The sequence below is a fragment of the Pantherophis guttatus genome, chromosome 8, assembly GCF_059756535.1.
Source record: "Pantherophis guttatus breed Tessera chromosome 8, ASM5975653v1, whole genome shotgun sequence".
In the NCBI taxonomy this organism is placed as follows: domain Eukaryota; kingdom Metazoa; phylum Chordata; class Lepidosauria; order Squamata; family Colubridae; genus Pantherophis; species Pantherophis guttatus.
Genome location: NC_142070.1, coordinates 23,227,754 through 23,246,024, shown reverse-complemented (window position 1 = coordinate 23,246,024; position 18,271 = coordinate 23,227,754). Strand labels below are relative to the sequence as shown.

Genomic DNA, 18,271 nt, shown 5'->3' with positions numbered 1-18,271 from the left:
AGCAGGAGATGGTGAGTCTCACCTTAGCCATGAAAGACAGCTGAGTGATCTTAGGCCGGTCACTCCCTCTCAGCCCAACTCATCTAACAGGGTTGCTGTTGTAGGGAAAGTGACTGCAGTGCCTCAGATAGAAAGTCCCTACCGAGAGTGGTAAAGACAGCCGAGAAGATTATAGGAAGCTCGCTTCCTGTTATTCAGGATACTGCTTATAAGCACTATGTGTTAGAGACCCCACACACCCACTTCACGATCTGTTTCTGTTGCTCCCCTCTGGGATGAGGTTTCGAAGTATTTCTAGCAGGACTGCCAGATTCTGTAACAGCTTTGTTCCTTATGCCATCCATTTGGTAAACTCGCAAGATTCGTTTCTCTCGCCATTTAACAGATTAACAGAGTTAGAAGGGATCTTGCAGGCCATCTAGTCCAACCCCCTGCCCAAGCAGGAGACCCTACATCTGCTTCTACCTAGGTTCGAACTCACAACCTCCTGATTGTGAGGCAAGAGCTCTATCTCTAGGCCACCGGGTCTCCATGTACATGTATACATCCAAACTAGACTGTTGTTTCTCTATGTCATATAATATATGTGGATATCTGCATAATTTTGTGTGTGGGGGGGTATGTATGTATTTATTTATTTGTTTATTTTGTCATGTTTATGTAGTGTATATTAGAGGTGGAGACCCTTTGACAGCTGTATGCAATGAAATTTTTAATGTATGCCAATTAGTGTACATTCAAAGTGACAATGTTATTATATACGCACAGTCACTCAAGCACTCGTCACCTCTCGTCTGGACTATTGTAACGCTCTCTACCTGGGGCTCCCCTTGGGGTACACCCGGAGGCTCCAACTGGTGCAGAATGCGGCCGCGCGGGGGATTATGGGAGTGACTGGGCGCTCCCATGTGACTCCTCTCCTGCGCGAGCTGCATTGGCTTCCGGTGGACTTCCGGGTGCGCTTCAAGGTGTTGGTGATCACCTTTAAAGCGCTCCATGGCTTAGGGCCAGGGTAATTACAGAACCGCCTCCTGCCACCAATAGCCTCCCACCGGCCAGTTCGCTCCCACAGAGAGGGCCTCCTCAGGGTGCCGTCAGCTAGACAATGCCGGCTGGCGACCCCCAGGAGGAGAGCCTTCTCTGTGGTGGCACCTACCCTTTGGAACAATCTACCCCCAGAGATATGAGTGATCTCCGACCTCCAGACCTTTCGTCGGGCCCTAAAAACTCATCTCTTTCAGTTAGCCGGTCTCTCTTGATTTTATGATTTTATGGTTGGTTTTAAATTTTGATATGGATTTTAAATTGATAAATTTTAAACTATGGGCCAAATTTAATTATTTTAAATCTATTTTTAATTGTACTTATGTATAAATGTTTTTTATTTTGGCTGTTCACCGCCCTGAGTCCGAAAGGAGAAGGGCGGTATAGAAATTCGAATAATAAATAAATAAATAAATAAAATAAATCTTAAGTCTAAGAGGAAAGTGTATTGAATACGTTTGCCACCTTTAGTTATTTGTAAAAATAATAAAGTCAGGATAGAATAATCTTTTTATCCATGTTTATTAGTATTGTCCTCTTTCTCCTGAAACCTAAGGATAACATTTTAATTTTAAAGTTCTTTGACCTATAACTACCCTGTTTCCCTGAAAATAAGACATCCCCTGATAATAAGCCCAATCAGGCTTTTGAATGCATGCGCTAAAATAAGCCTCCCCCTGAAAATAAGCCCTCCCTGAAAATATTTAAACGCAGAGCTGGAAATCAGGTAAGACGGCAGGAGGAGCCCCATCTTGCTCCACGCACCCCAAAATAATAAGACCTCCTCGAAAATAAGGCCAAGCACTTATTTCTGGGTTCAAAAAAATATCAGACAGGGTCTTATTTTCGGGGAAACACGGTATTTATAGCTAATAACTCTTTTGTATCCTGATAATTTGCAGATTTCAGATGCTCACATGAATGTTTTCATTCCTAGTTATGTGGTCTGAAATCCCAGGCTATAGATTTTAATGAAATATTTGCTATGCAGCCAACTGTAAGGAAAATCATCACTTGGTAGCATACAAGAAAAAAAAAACGTAACTACCACCAGATCCCAGAATGATATGTTCAGTCCCCAGCCTTTTCAATTAAATAAATACTAGATAGGGAAATGAAACCTGAAAGAGTTGTGATTTTTAAAATAGTGCTACTTCGGATGAATTAATCCTTAATTACATTATTCTGTTTGGTAAGTTTTTTTTTTTAATAGATTTTCAGATGCATTCAGTAGAAAATATTTTGTAGTGCACACATGTTTAATCATTGTATCTAGGCAGGTATCCTCCACAGGAATCTATAGTTTTTACTGCCCCCATCTATCAAGGACATTAGCCATTAGATTCAAGATAATGATGGTTTAAGTTGAATTTTTCTGAAGACACTGGCTTGGAGAAGAGGGTGATATAAATACTATTCTTAGTATAGTTTATGGAACAGACATAAAAGTTTTGGATTAATTTAATACTCATCCTGCATTCTATTATATTATTGTCTTATATAACATGAGACTGACGATAAAAATCCATTTTATGAACAAATGAAATATTTAACAGAGTCATGCCTCTTGTATTTATTGAATTGCTAACACATTGTTATAGAAAAGGTAACATTCTTCCTAGAGAGCAGCCAATAGATTTGTCCAGCTGGTTTCCTTTTGTTATAAATTTTTCCTACTGCTTTGTAGATAAAATATTATTTTTATTTGATAACGCAAGGGAAGATTTTATCTGCAAACTTTTCATTTGGCTTTCGGGGGTTGGGGGGAATATAAGATACATGTTTTTGAACATAGGGAAAAGAAAGTTGCTGGACAATTGATACAGTAATTGTCTTTAACAGATGTCTTTGTTGAATTCTATTAATAGAGGAAAGTTCTGATTACCTAGCAGAAAGGACAATTGATGAAGTGTATTATCTCTGGTGCTTGGCTGGTGGTGACTTGGAGAAAGAACTTGTCAGCAAGGATATCATCCATTCCAAGCCTCCCATCTGTACACTTCCTATGTAAGATATACTAGCGGAAGGGAGGGAGAGCACTCTGCTTTTGGGAATAAAAGCAAGAAAGAAATATAGAAATGATAAAATGGAACTGGCTTCTAAATAGGAAAAAGGCCAGTAGTCTGAAGGTCTAGTTGCATTATTCACTATATTTGCAATTTTTATTTCCTTCAAAATGAATGGGAATTTGTAGAAAGGTCTTCAGAGATGCTCTCTGCACACACACACACACACACAGAGATTCAGTTAAAATATTTGTCAGCCAAACATTTAATTGTATTAATTGTATCTATTTCTGTAGCTGCCCATCCTAGTCAATGACTTAGCTGCCTGTTTAATATCATGCAGCTAAACAATTGGCTTAAAATTAAAATATAGATGCCTGCAGATAGGTAACAACTTGAAATCGAAATACCTGCCTATCTATTTGATGACAGGTAAAAAGCAAACGCTGATTTCACATGATGTGAAAGCCAGAGTTTTTCACTTTAAAATGGTTTGCATGTCGGAATTACTTTTTCACTGATTCGGTTGTTTGCATTTGCAGAATTAACTGCACTTATTTTGATTAGCGTCTCAACTTCTCAAATGTACTATTTTTATGTGTAAATTATGTTAACTCACAAGCAGAAACAAGAGTACGATTATGTCCCTAAATATACGAAACTGCAGACTGACCAAGTCTTTCAAATATAATGAAAGTATAATTTTATTGAAAATGGAGGGGGAGAAAAAACCTACATAAGCTACTGCTTGTTGTTTTGTTGAAATTTGTTTTTCTTTTCTTTTTTTTACTCCTAGTTTTTTGTTAGAAGATGGGGAGAGCTTTGGACAAGGGCGTGACAGAAGTTTCCTTTTGAATGATATAACTGTGACACTATCATTGGGTCAGCTCAGGAATGTAAGATATTGTGATTCCTTGAAATAGAATATGGATTGTTTATATATTTCAAATATGTTTGATTAAGCTCTATAACCATTATTACCAGAATGGTCTTTGCCTTACACAACGACACTCTTCTTTGCATTGCATTCCTTTCTAGTCCTGAGATCTTATCTATATTTACCCACAGCATATTTAGGGAGTGCATGGAGGGCCTGCTGAAATTCTAGTCCTTCTAAAAGTGTTACTTTCCAACCCAACCCTCAACCTTCTACTATTCATAAACAACATCAAACTAACCAGTCTGCTTTCTACATTTATATCTTTTCAAAATACAAGTTCTTCTTCCCATTCAAGTCTCCTTCCTTTGTCACAGATAGTATCATGGAATAAATCTGCTGCACTATTTCTTGCATGAGCTCCAGAATTTTGAGAAAGATTCTGGAGTCGTCTTTAACCATCTAGATTGCATAAACATGCTGGCTGTGTTTGCCACAAACAGTCCAAGCCTCCTTTTAAACCAAGATCAAACTACTGTATTAAAAGAGTAGTTTCAAAACAAAACAGGCAGCAAATAAATTTAATAAATAAATAATAACGCATTGTTTTGTTAATCGTTGGTTATGTTAAATGGATATTTTTCTAACTGAAAATTTATATTATTTTTATAGAGATTGAAAGATGTTGATGGAGAAACATTTTATCCATTGCTTGAAGATGAGTAAGTATATAAAATAAATTTTCTGTTTGAGAGGTTAGGAATCTGTCAGATTCCCAGGAAATAGACTGGTTGACCTTTGGAAGGAAAATACTAGTTTAGAGATAAAATCAATAAGATGTGTAAGAGTCTTTAGTGGTTCCAGAGTTGTTTAAAGTAAATCTACTGCAATCAGTGTAGATTAATTTGTTAATTTCAACATACACATTTACTCATATGAAATCTAAAGGTAACGGTAACGGTTCCCCCGCACATGCATGCTAGTCCTTTCCGGCTCTAGGGGCGGTGCTCATCTCCGTTTCTAAGCCGAAGAGCCAGTGCTGTCAGAAGACATCTCTGTGGTCATGTGGCCGGCATGACTAAACGCCGAAGGCGCACAGAGTGCTGTTACCTTCCCACCAAAGATGGTCCCTATTTTTCTACTTGCATTTTTTACGTGCTTTCAAACTACTAGGTTGGCAGAAGGGGGCTTACTCCGTTAGCACTAGGGATTCGAACTGCTGAACTGCCGACCTTCTGATGGACAAGCTCAGTGTTTTAGCCACTGAGTCACAGCGTCACTATATGAAATCTAGAAGTATCTTAATACTGTTCCCAGAATCAGACCTGTGAAGCAGTAAAATATTTTATAGTAGAGCTTGATTCATTACTGCTTCTGGCTCACATGAATCTGATTAGAAGAGATTGAAATTCTGAAAGTTTATTAATACATCTATTGATCCCCGTAGGTCAGCCATGAGCAGTGATTAATAGTAGTTGTATTATGTTTCCTAACATTACATAGTTCAAAGTATTTGTATTATATTCTTATACAAAGGTATTTTGTATAAACTTTATAAACTTCTAAAGCTTTATAAATTCATAAAAAGAAAATTGGATTTGTTTTCCACACAAGGTGATGATTTCAATTATTTCATTTCCTAGTTTATTTTATGATTACTTCTACTGTTTAAGTCTAGAGATAATACTTTAAGAACTATTTTCTCTGGGTTTTTTTCAGCCAGTCAAATATACCCCATTCAAATAGTAACAATGAATTATGCGCTGCTGCCAAACTTCCTCTTATTATTCGAGAGCGGGATACTGAATATCAGCTAAACAGGATTGTCCTGTTTGACAGACTACTGAAGGTGTGTAGTTTAGTAAAACTTCAAATGCTATCATAATTTTGGTTTTATTTATTTAATTTCCTTTGATGAATTTTGCCATGAATTTTGTGATGTTAGCTGTATTCGTATTGATATCCGTCAATGCATTTGATCTATAGAGCCTTTCAGCGCATGTATATCAATTATTACAAAATGCAAAAGGTTAACAACATTGAAATGTTAGGTCCTATTAAAAGTATAGAAGTATCACTAACACCAGATCAATATGTTATTTCTAGGCCTATCCTTTTAAAAAAAATCAAATTTGGAAAGAAGCCAGAGTTGACATTCCACCTCTAATTAGAGGTTTAACCTGGGCAGCGTTACTTGGAGTAGAGGTAAGAGTAAGAGAATTGTTACTCTTGTCTATGCAATATGCCAACCCTACCTTCCACAAAACATTGGAAATTAGCCTGTGCACATAAAATCACAACTGGCTACAAAATATTCATGAAAAAACAGAATCTGCAGTTTTGGCCTGAGACTGTAGCAATGATACAACATAGGTAGGGATAGTAGCTGACATTTCGAATTTTTATCTAAACTACATTTATAGTTTTGCACTCCTAATTATCATCTCTTCTTTGAGGTACTATCTGAGCTCTGGATGAATAAAATTCTTAGTAGAGTCTTAACTAACACTTTCAGTGGAGTTCTTGGTGCTCTCTGAGCTTGGTGCTTTGCTTGCAGACATTTCATTTACTGACTAGGTAATATCTTCATTTATTGACTAAGTAAAACCTTCAGAGAAAGGTTTGCTTGCCCTGTCACAATAGCTTGCCCTGTCAGTGTTGGTGGCAAATTGTTTTCTCCTTGGTATTTCTTTGAGTAGACGGTTGTTTACTGCTTGATTGTTTGTCTCAGTTGATAATTTCTTGATTAGGATATTGCTACTGTATTTATTTGGTGATAATACCATTTTATATGGGTGTTGATTAATAGAGTGGAAGTGTTCTGGTCTTTTTTTTTTAGTATTTTTAATTGTCTATTTTGAATGATGTGTAAATATTGTTTATATCTGTGTGCCTGTGGGTGGCTGATTTATGTTGAATGCCCAGCTTTTAGGAATTCCCTAGCATTTTTAAATTTATCTTGATCTAGGTCGCACATAGTTTGTCAGTTGAAAACTATGCTAACTCGGTCCATGTATTTTGAAATTAAGGAGCAATCCTGCTAGTTGTGCTGATGGATGCACATTATTAACCTTCTCTCTGTTTGTCCTATATAGTGGCTATTCAGTAGTCTTTACATTGTATGTTGTAGATGACTCCTGTTTTTCTTCTTGAACTACTACAAGTTTTTGTTGTTGTTTAATTAAGATGTTCTGGAGAGCTCTGGTAGGTCTGTGTGCTATAGCGATGCTATGTAGTTTTCATAGGCTGTCGGTTGTTTCTGAGATGTTTCTGATGTTTGACAGTGTTACACTAAAACACAGTGTATTCATTTTAGGGAGATATTCAAGCAAAATATGATTCTATTGATAAGGACACTCCTATTCCTACAGACAGACAGGTAAGATTTTTGTTACTTTTAAGTGCCATAAGTCTTTGGAATCATTGTGTAAGAGATGACCAGACCGAGCCAAGGGAGGAGTCAAGTGCATCATCAGTCTCAAGTCTTTTCGCTTCCACAAGAGATGTAAGTCCAGTCCATTCGAATTCCCTTGACTCTTTTATCTACTGCCAATTTATTTTGACCGTTAGTAGTTCAGATTCTTGTAGAAAGTGTTATTTGAACCGTCTTGCTTTCTGATTTTTTGTGCCTGACACATTGAATTATTTCCAAATACTACTTAATACTATTTATTACTAAAATAGCATTGCTACTGTAGAAATTCCGTCACAATGGAACTATTATTACTCTGTTTAAGATATTTAGAATGAAAACTTGGGTACAGTTTGGACTATGTGGCATGACCCATTCATTTGTACTCTAACCAGTCCTCTCTCCCTCCCTTCTCTTTCTTTCTTTCTTCCTTCCTTCCTTCCAAATTAATATAGCCACCGATAACTAATAAATAACTTACACAGCAGCCAAAATGAAAAAAAGGACAGCTAACACAACAATAAACCAATATATAGGCTAAACCACCCACCCAAAACTCCATAACAACACCAAATCTTCAAGGATTTATGAAAAGTTAGCAGAGTCAGGACAAGTCTAGTCTCTAGGTGGAATATTGTTCCAGAAAATATTCCAGAGAGGTACCAAAACTGAAAAGAAACCCTTCCTGGATCCTGCCAGATGATACTCCCTGATGACCAGGACCTGGAGAATACTTGTCCTGTCAAATCTAAGAGGACTGAGATATAAATATGGAGAGATAATACTAAAAGTAACCTGGTCTCAAGCCATGAACAACTTTGTAGATACAGTCATGGCCGTAAATGTTGGCACCCCTGAAATTTTTCTAGAAAATGAAGTATTTCTCACAGAAAAGTATTGCAGTAACACATGTTTTGCTATACCCATGTTTATTCCCTTTGTGTGTATTGGAACAAAACCAAAAAAGGGACGAAAAAAAGCAAATTGGACATAATGTCACACAAAACTCCAAAAATGGGCTGGACAAAATCATTGGCACCCTTTCAAAATTGTGGATAAATAAGATTGTTTCAAGCATGTGATGCTCCTTTAAACTCACCTGGGGCAAGTAACAGGTGTGGGCAATATAAAACTCACACCTGAAAGCAGATAAAAAGGAGAGAAGTTCACTTAGTCTTTGCATTGTGTGTCTGTGTCTGCCACACTAAGCATGGACAACAGAAAGAGGAGAAGAGAACTGTCTGAGGACTTGAGAACCAAAATTGTGGAAAAATATCACCAATCTCAAAGTTACAAGTCCATCTCCAGAGATCTAGATTTGTCTTTGTCCACAGTGGGCAACATTATCAAGAAGTTTGCAACCCATGGCACTGTAGCTAATCTCCCTGGGCGTGGACGGAAGAGAAAAATTGATGAAAGGTGCCAATGCAGGATAGTCCGGATGGTGGATAAGCAGCCCCAAACAAGTTCCAAAGCAATTCAAGCTGTCCTGCAGGCTGAGGGAGCATCAGTGTCAGCGCGAACTATCCGTCGACATTTAAATGCGCACGTTTCGCCGTGCTCTCAAAACTTTTCTATTTCAGCAAGCTGGCCTGGCCTAACTCCCCTCTTTTAAATTCTTAAATTTTAAGTTTTTTAATTCGTGATTTTATAAATTGGGTGTTTTAATCTGTGTTTCGGCCGAAATATTTAATAATTTTAAGGGATTTTTAATATTTGTATTGTCTGTATTTTATCTTGGCTGTTCACCGCCCTGAGTCCTTCGGGAGTAGGGCGGTATAGAAATTTGATTAATAAATAAATAAATAAATAAATGAAATGAAACGCTATGGCAGGAGACCCAGGAGGATCCCACTGCTGACACAGAGACATAAAAAAGCAAGACTACAGTTTGCCAACATGTATTGAGTAAGCCAAAATCCTTCTGGGCAAACGTCTTGTGGACAGATGGGACCAAGATAGAGCTTTTTGGTAAAACACATCATTCTACTGTTTACCGCAAACGGAATGAGGCCTACAAAGAAAAGAACACAGTACCTACAGTGAAATATGGTGGAGGTTCACTGATGTTTTGGGGTTGTTTTGCTGCCTCTGGCACTGGGTGCCTTGAATGTGTGCAAGGCATCATGACATCTGAGGATTACCAACGGATTTTGGGTCGCACTGTAGAGCCCAGTGTCAGAAAGCTGGGTTTGCGTCGGAGATCTTGGGTCTTCCAGCAGGACAATGACCCCAAACATATGTCAAAAAGCACCCAGAAATGGATAGCAACAAAGCGCTGGAGAGTTCTGAAGTGGCCAGCAATGAGTCCAGATCTCAATCTCATTGAACACCTGTGGAGAGATCTTAAAATTGCTGTTGGGATGAGGCGCCCATCCAATAAGAGAGACCTGGAGCTGTTTGCAAAGGAAGAGTGGTCCAAAATTCCGGGTGAGAGGTGCAAGAAGCTTATTGATGGTTATCGGAAGCCACTGATTTCAGTTATTTATTCCAAAGGGTGTGCAACCAAATATTAAGAAAAGGGTGCCAATGATTTTGTCCAGCCCATTTTTGGAGTTTTGTGTGACGTTATGCCCAATTTGCTTTTTTTACTCCCTTTTTTGGTTTTGTTCCAATACACACAAAGGGAATAAACGTGTATAGCAAAACATGTATTACTGCAATACTTTTCTGTGAGAAATACTTCATTTTCTGGAAAAATTTCAGGGGTGCCAACATTTACGGCCATGACTGTAACTACCAGCACCTTGAACTGAATCAAAAGACATAGTGGTAATCAATGAAGCTTGTGTGTAAAATGTGTCAAATGAGAAGCACCCATAATCGCCTCTTAAACAATCAGAAGGTTGACATGTCTTATAGAGTTTTGTGTAAGAGCCAATTCTATAATACAGTATCACATATAGACATATCATTGGAGTTGTTTCATTTATTCAGTAACTTTTTAAATATTTAGCTATTGAAGATCTGCTGTAACCTATAGGAATAGAATTAATAAGAACAGATTTTTGTTAAAGTTATGGATAACTTATATTTCTTTATGCCTGCAATGCATTATCTATTTACAAAGTTTTATTCTTGAGCTTTTTAGTTGAAAGACTGTAATAAAACTAATGGTAGTGATGGCCATGAAATTATACCTATTTCTAGTTTATCCCCATCTGCATCCCCATGTGTAAGATCATAAAGAAAAAAAAACTTGGTTTCATTCTGCCTTTCTTTCCCCATAGTAATGACTTTAATCTTCTTGAAATTGAATATTACGCATGAAGGGCAAATAAACTCCCATATTTCTCCTATGACAGAACTCTGCCTTTTGATCTTCTCTCAAGTGCATATAATAGGATTTTATTACTTCAGAAGCTCTTGTTTCAGTTCAATCTACAATTGGGGGCAAGGGAAAAGTCCTAGTAATTATATTTCAAGTTTATGGAGAGTTTGGGACAGCATTTTTAGGTCCTTGGTAAGTCCATTTCAATGAGGATTAGAAAGACAAATTGATCTTGATGGGAAGTTGAGCATTGTTGCAAGGTAAACTATGAAATTGTGGCATTCAGTTAGCATCTAGTGAGTCTTTACATTGTCTCTCTTTATATTTTCCTATCTTGTCTTTCTATTCAAAGAATTTATACTGATTAGAAAATGCATTTCCAAATGTTCCCAGGCCTGATGTTTGGAGCCTAGAATAAACCTTCTTTCTCACCAATTGGCACTGTAGAAATTCAGACAGATTTGGTACCTAGTCTCCTTTTATGGCTTGTCCTATGCTTCTTCTTCATTGCTTACATTGTAGATTGAAGTTGACATTCCTCGCTGTCATCAGTATGATGAACTGCTGTCATCGCCAGAAGGCCATGCAAAATTTAGGCGGGTTTTGAAAGCCTGGGTAGTTTCTCATCCTGATCTTGTATACTGGCAAGGTTAGTCCAGCTGGCTCTTGTGGCTAGCAAATATCTTTTTTTTTCAAGTTTTTAATAAATTTTTCCTTATACATTTTGCCTAGTAAATACACTAAAACATACAAATGATGTGGTAATTACTCTTAGTTCATTCTATCAGCTCTTTATACACTGCTCAAAAAAATAAAGGGAACACAAGCAGAGGACATCCGAGATCTGAATGAATATACAAACATATATACATACACACACACGGTTCTTGCATTGCTTTCAGTGAGTAGATTTAATAATTGATTTATAGAATTATAAACCACTTTAGTCAATTGGCTCTAAGCAGTGTACAAGAGGAACAGCCAAAGGCCATACAACATTCAAAGTAAAACAATAATGTATAATAGAACTATTATAGAATATAATTGCAGTTAAGGGTGCAATCAAGCTAAGGAATAATAAGATCATTTCTGGGGATAGAAGCTCCACATCAAAGGCCTTGAAGAAGAGCTGAGGTTTCATGAGCTTCCCAGAGTGGAAGCTACCCTTGCCTCAGGGAGAGATGGAAGCCCTTATGGAAGGGGGACCCCCCCCTCCTAGAGAAAGTTTCAGTCATATGTCTTGATAAGTGGAGATCTTTGGCAGGTATTCTTTGTTAGTTAGAACTGTAGTGTTATTTTAATGGCTAAACAGAATAATATTCAAATATAACTCTATCCATATATCCTGAATATAATTCTGTGCATATCTTGGAAGAACTGTTCTCAAGCCCGTGGCTAGGGCCCCATATCTTACATTTTGGCTTAGAGCTAAGAATGATCCAGATTATTGGGATGAAGCATATTTTTTCAAAGAAAAACTGCTCTAGTATATATGACTGAAACCATTGAGTTTTCTTAGAAGTATGATATGACTGAGCTCCAAATTTCTGATTTTAGATTTACTTGATATATGAAGCTTTTCGGAAGATAGTCATAAATGGCCACCCCTCCAAACCTATGGATTTATTTAACAATTTACTTAGTGGCTGCATCACATATGATAGTTTTGAAAGTGTCCTACTGTATATCAGTAAATAATTTCTGCAGAATATTTGTCGATATAATAATGTACATCTTTATCTTCTGGATATTCTCAAACTCTGTTGATTGATCATTTTTGATAGCAATATTTTTTGTATAATTATATCTCCCTGTAGGTCTTGATTCCCTTTGTGCACCTTTCCTGTATCTGAATTTCAACAATGAAGGTATACATTGTCTTTATGACTGTTGAATTCATGCATGCAGTGTATTAAATCCGGATTAGCTCTGTCTCTCTGTTTCACTAGGTTCATTCATATTATAGAGCAATTCATGAGTTTGCTCACAATATATGGCATAAGGCTGGGATACCTGCACGACTGTCTGCCTCCAGTTATCTTGCCTACCTAATAAGATCAAATAGGGTTGGCATGTTCTGAGTTAGTTAGAAGAATATAATAGAGAAGAATAGAATAGAATAGAATAGAATAGAATAGAATAGAATAGAATAGAATAGAATAGAATAGAATAGAATAGAATAGAATAGAATAGAATTTTTTATTGGCCAAGTGTGATTGGACACATAAGGAATTTGTCTTGGTGCATATGCTCTCAGTGTACTTAAAAGAAGAGATACGTTCATCAAGAATTTTAAGGTAAACACTTAATGGTAGTCATAGGGTACAAATAAGCAATCAAATTGTATTAGGAAACAGTCAATATAATCATAAGGATGCCAGCAACAAGGTTACAGTTATACTGTAGTTTAACATTAGTTAAGTAGGGTCATCTTATGGAAGTCAGGAACATTTATGTCACCGTGCCTACCCTATGAGACAACATCCTTTGAGATTCAGATTGGCCCAATCGGGCTTACCTTTAGAAAGATCCCTAGTTCTTCTCCCAGTATTGGGCCAGGGTATTATTTGATCCCCTTTTACCATGTGAGGTGTGATTTGCCTCTATCATGGCATGTTTTTAATAGCTTTAGTTTAATCAAGTGTTTTTAACTCTGATTAGTTACCCAGAATCACTCATTGAATAGGGGGGAGGGAGAGGGAGGGAGGGAGGGAGGGAGAGAAAGAGAGAGGGGGGGGGGAGAAGTAGATGGTGAAATCAGATAAATTCGAACTCCAGCTAATAGCTATTTTCTCATACTTGGTCTATGTAAGAGGGTTTATGTAATTTTTCACCTTTTTGTCCAATATAAATGTTAATGAAGAATTCTGTTTGTTGCATTTCCAATGTGACATCTGAGATTTGGATCTAGACTAAGACATATTCGTTAAATTCCACTGATAAGAGTATAAATGTTCTATTATACTATATTAAATCTGGATCCAACAGTATTGTAACTATAAATTTGCTTAATCTTTGAAAGTACAGGTGGACCTCCACTTACGAACACAATTGAGCCCAAAATTTCCATTGCTAAGCAAGACAGTTGTTAAGTGAATTTTTGACCCATTTTATAACCTTTCTTGCCACAATTACTAAGTGAAATGACTGCAGTTGTTAAGTTAGAAACCTTACAACATTAAAACCTGGAATTAAGGAGAAACTTCCTAACAGTGAGGACAATTAACCAGTGGAAAAGCTTGCACAGACCAGAGGTTGTGGTTGCTTCATTACTGGAGGTTTTTAAGAAGAGACTGGACAGTCACTTGTCTGAAATGGTAAAGGGTCTCCTGCTTGAGCAGTGTTCTGCCCCAGCTACGGACCCCAAAGAACGCAGCGCACACAAACTCTATACAAAGCTTATTTTACTCAAGTAACTCAGTCTTTATCAACCAAAGGCTGTTAATAAACTGTCTTAACAGCCTACCAGAATTCTAAGATAAGGTAATCACAGTCTTACTAGAGTTGGCAGAAAGCCCAGAAGCAATTTTGCAGAGAATCCAGACACGAAGGAGAGTAAACTAAAGTTGTTCCCTACAGTTTGCTGCAAGCAGCGTTCCTCCTTAAATAGGCTAAGGGAGTGGCCAATTAGCCCCAAGCCTTACTCTCAAGGAGACCTCCTCCTGAGTAGCCACTCCTGCCTTTTGGCAGCTCTGCATGCCCGTGCATTGAGAAGAGGCTCCTCCTCTTCGTCCTCTTCACTTAAAGGAGCTTCTGGATGTTCTGAAGGCCTTGGCTGAATCCCTGCCTCTGGCACTACCTCTTCTCCAGCCTCCTCACTGTCAGCCTCGAGCACCCGCTGCACAGGCTGCTGGCGCAGCACCACACCAGCCTCCTCCCTGTCTGAATCAGCTACAATCTGCACAGGCCATTGACGGGCCACAATAAGTAGGGGTTTAGACTAGAAGACCTCCAAAGTCCCTTTCAGCAATCTTCTGTTTGTTTGTTTGATTGATTGTTACACAGTTGTTAAGGAATATAGCTTCCCCATTGACATTGTGTGTTAGAAGGTTGCAAAAGGTGATTACTTGATCCCAGCACACTGCAACCATTATAAATACATGCAAGTTGCCAAGCATGAATTTTGATCACGTGACCATGGGGTGCTGCAACAGTTGTAAGTGTGAAAAATAGTCATAGGTCACTTTTTTTTGACTATTTTGACTAATAGTCATTTTGACCTATGATTATTTTTTCCAGTGCTGTTGTAACTTTGATCACTAAATGAATGGTTGTAATTTGAGGACTACCTGTATTTTTAAATTTTACAGACTTATTTAATGTGAACAGTGTAACATTGTTTTCAATTTGTTCTAATAATTGTAATGGTTGGATAAAAAGCTATCTCTCTTTCTGGTTCTTTTTTTTTAGCTTTGGCCTATTCCTGCATGTCTGCTTTTATACCAAAATATCTCTATAATTTCTTTTTAAAGGATAATTCTCATGTTATTCAAGGTAGGTTTTCTGCTATAAATCTCATTTAAAACAAGCCTTTAGAAGCCTATATACATGTTTTATCTTTTATAGTTTTAAATGTATAATCTGCTTTGAGATCTAGTGGAAAATACCATACCACAATTTTTTTAAAAAAAACCACCAAAACTGCAGCTACTACTAACTTGAAACAGCTGCAGAATTGCAGCATGCAGTTTGTTTTGAATTTCCTTAATAAAGCTTTGCGTTGGTCTATTATATTGATAGTGTTATTATTCATAGCTCTTAGAGTATTCCTTGTGGTATTGTTGTCATTTTGTTTTTTCTGCTGTGAATTATTTTAGTAGTAAATGTTTTGAGTTTGCTAACTCTTTCCTGGAATTCTGCTGCAATGGTGATTCCATAAAGCAAAATCCTTGAGGCTGAATTCTTGCTGAAATCATTTCCAAATACTCTTACTGTTTATCTTTCTTCCAGAATATCTTACGGTGTTCTCCCAGATGATTGCATTCCACGATCCTGAACTGAGTAACCATCTCAATGAAATAGGTTTCATCCCAGATGTAAGTGCTATAAATGCTTTTTATAGCAATAGCACTTAGATTTATCTAGCACTTTACAGTGCTTTACAGCCCCTCTCTAAGCAGTTTACCGAGTCAGCATGTTTCCCCCAACAATTTGGGTCCTCATTTTACCCACCTCGGAAAGATGGAAGGCTGAGTCAACTTTAAGCCTGGTGAGATTTGAACTGCCAAATTGCAGGCAGCCGGCAGGCAGCAGAAGTAGCCTGCAGTACTGCACTCTAACCACTGTGCCACCATGGCTCATTGCGCCACCATTGCTTATATATTTTAGTACAGGCAGAAACAGCAGAAAGTTTAATAATCTATATCCACATAACCATGGTCCAAAACAAATTCAGTGCAAGGATCAATCAAACTCTGATAGGAGCTATCAAGCAGTCAAATTCTGCAAGATGTGCCATTTAATATGATTTTCAACGAAATATTTCCAGAATCCATCAAAGTGAAGTATATACACTTAGAAATACTATTTTCATGCTTGAAAATTAATCCTGTCAAATTAATCGATTAATCTTGTTGGTTCCTCCTGCATGAAGACGATGTTCCCTATGTGTTCCCTGCACCTTAATTTTGTCTATGGATAACAGAGTTGGAAGAGACTTTGAAGGTCTTCTAGTCCAACCCCCTGCTCAGGCAGGAAACCATTTCAGACAAAGGGTGTCCAATCTCTCTCTCTCTTTTTTTTAATGACTGGGATATTATAAGAAAGAAGTCCTAATTTAAGGATCAGAAGTCCTAATTTAAGGTAGGCAGGCACTACCTCTTGACTTTTATGAGATCTCATTGCACCTGAAAATAAAAATCAAATATGACCATTAAAAATACAGAAGGAAAACAGTGGTATAAAATGAGACTGATTTTTTATTCTGTATTCCCAAATTGTTCTCTGTTGAGCAATTTAGAGGAAAATAAAATCCTTAAAAAGGGAATATTCACAGGATTGTTGTGGATGCAACATCCTAATGCAGAAGCATTAGTATTCTATTAACTATGGATCACACTTTATTACTGCCCATTGTGTTGTGGAGAATAGAGGAATCTTCTCTAAACAAATACTGTGTGGCAAGAAAGGAAGCTGTGCTGTTAACTTGCTTATACCTCGTGGGACAGGCAGGGGGCAGTGTGCACTAAGAAAAGTGTAGGAAGTCCTCACCAAACCAAAGAGTTGTTGATGAAAGTAGAAACAGTAAAATGGATGGAAGAAGCAAAATTACCTCCTGTTGGGTTACTGGCTATCTAGAGATAGTGCCCACTAGGATGGATCTTCTGAAGCTTAAGCTTATTTAAAAAAACCCAAATTCAAGCAAATAGATTTTAAAATCATAATTACAATATTTGTGGAAAAGTATAATAATACGCTATTATCAATTCAGCACCATCGTTAAGTTTAAACGGTTGCAGAATGAGTGATCATTATGCAAGGACCATTTTATATGCAGCATTAAAATATAATCAGACTCTGGTTCAAAAAAATTGAATTTTAGATTGGGTTGGCTATCATAATAAGGATTTAAAACAGCAATCCTGATTTAAACTTCTCATATATGTTATAAGTTAGGTTTACAGAATTCCAACACTGATGTGGTTGAAAATTTACAACAATCTACTCTTAACAACATATTCTTTTTCTCCCATGTTGTTCTTATAGCTATATGCTATTCCTTGGTTTCTTACAATGTTCACACGTAAGTATCTTTTCTCATTTTTCATTTACAGGTATATGTTTCTTTATCACAAGCATGTTTTAATATTTTTATTTGATAGTCTCTAATTTAGGGCAATAATCATCATTAAACACTAAACACTCATTGAAGATGCTTATATCCACCCGGTGAATAAATACAACTGTGCATTTAAAGCAATATTAGTGTGCATTTAAAGCAATATTAGTGCAAAACAGAATTATTTCAGTCATATACATTTCAGGATGATATATTTTCATCCTGAGTATCTCCCCTTGCTGTTCTATGTGCCACTAAATTCTTACTTTTATCTGTTCAGTTAAATTTTCAATTTGTTCTTCAGAAATATATTAGTATATTGAAAGATTATGTCAATGTGTTGTGCTCATTGTAGATAATGAATTGTGCATAATTCTCCAGAAATTATCCTATAGACCGTTTCACAAGTGTGTGGAATAAGGTTCATACTTAACATGAGATTTGCAGTATGTCTACAAATTAAACATAAAAAAAGAAAAAGAAAAAATGGATATTATAACACCTACTGTTAAAAAAGACACAGTACTGTTACGTACTGTAAATTCTGATGTGATTTCAAATTTAAAATACCTAATTATAAAGTAACCATTACCTACAGGCTTGATCACAGTTAACCTAATATGGTATAGTTAAATTCAGAAAATACCAGCTGTAGAGGAAAAGTGCTACATTAACCTCTGGTTCTTGGCTTCCTCTAGGAATTGAGGTTCAAATGATAGAACATCATATTTTAAATAAATATAAAATTATTTGGCCCTATTTCTTTGCTATGTTAATGTCAACCAATAACATGTGGAGGAAGATCATACTACCTCTCTACCTGTATGTGGCATCAAATCATAATGAATGTGGCAGTATATACCGTATTTTTCGGAGTATAAGA

The 18,271-nt window shown here is 36.9% G+C and overlaps 1 protein-coding gene across 5 annotated transcripts in view; it reads left to right on the top strand.

Moving 5' to 3' along the window:
- The window catches only part of TBCK (TBC1 domain containing kinase), a 93,728-nt gene that overhangs the window by 35,873 nt on the left and 39,584 nt on the right, over nt 1-18,271 (top strand). For all 5 annotated transcript variants that reach the window (XM_034442231.2, XM_087875485.1, XM_087875484.1 and 2 more), the window contains 11 exons: nt 2,913-3,051; nt 3,847-3,946; nt 4,600-4,649; nt 5,647-5,776; nt 6,034-6,132; nt 7,244-7,306; nt 11,133-11,259; nt 12,428-12,478; nt 15,021-15,104; nt 15,561-15,646; nt 17,316-17,352. In XM_034442231.2, coding sequence (XP_034298122.1) covers nt 2,913-3,051; nt 3,847-3,946; nt 4,600-4,649; nt 5,647-5,776; nt 6,034-6,132; nt 7,244-7,306; nt 11,133-11,259; nt 12,428-12,478; nt 15,021-15,104; nt 15,561-15,646; nt 17,316-17,352 — 966 coding nt within the window. The remainder of the gene's footprint in view (nt 1-2,912; nt 3,052-3,846; nt 3,947-4,599; nt 4,650-5,646; nt 5,777-6,033; nt 6,133-7,243; nt 7,307-11,132; nt 11,260-12,427; nt 12,479-15,020; nt 15,105-15,560; nt 15,647-17,315; nt 17,353-18,271) is intronic.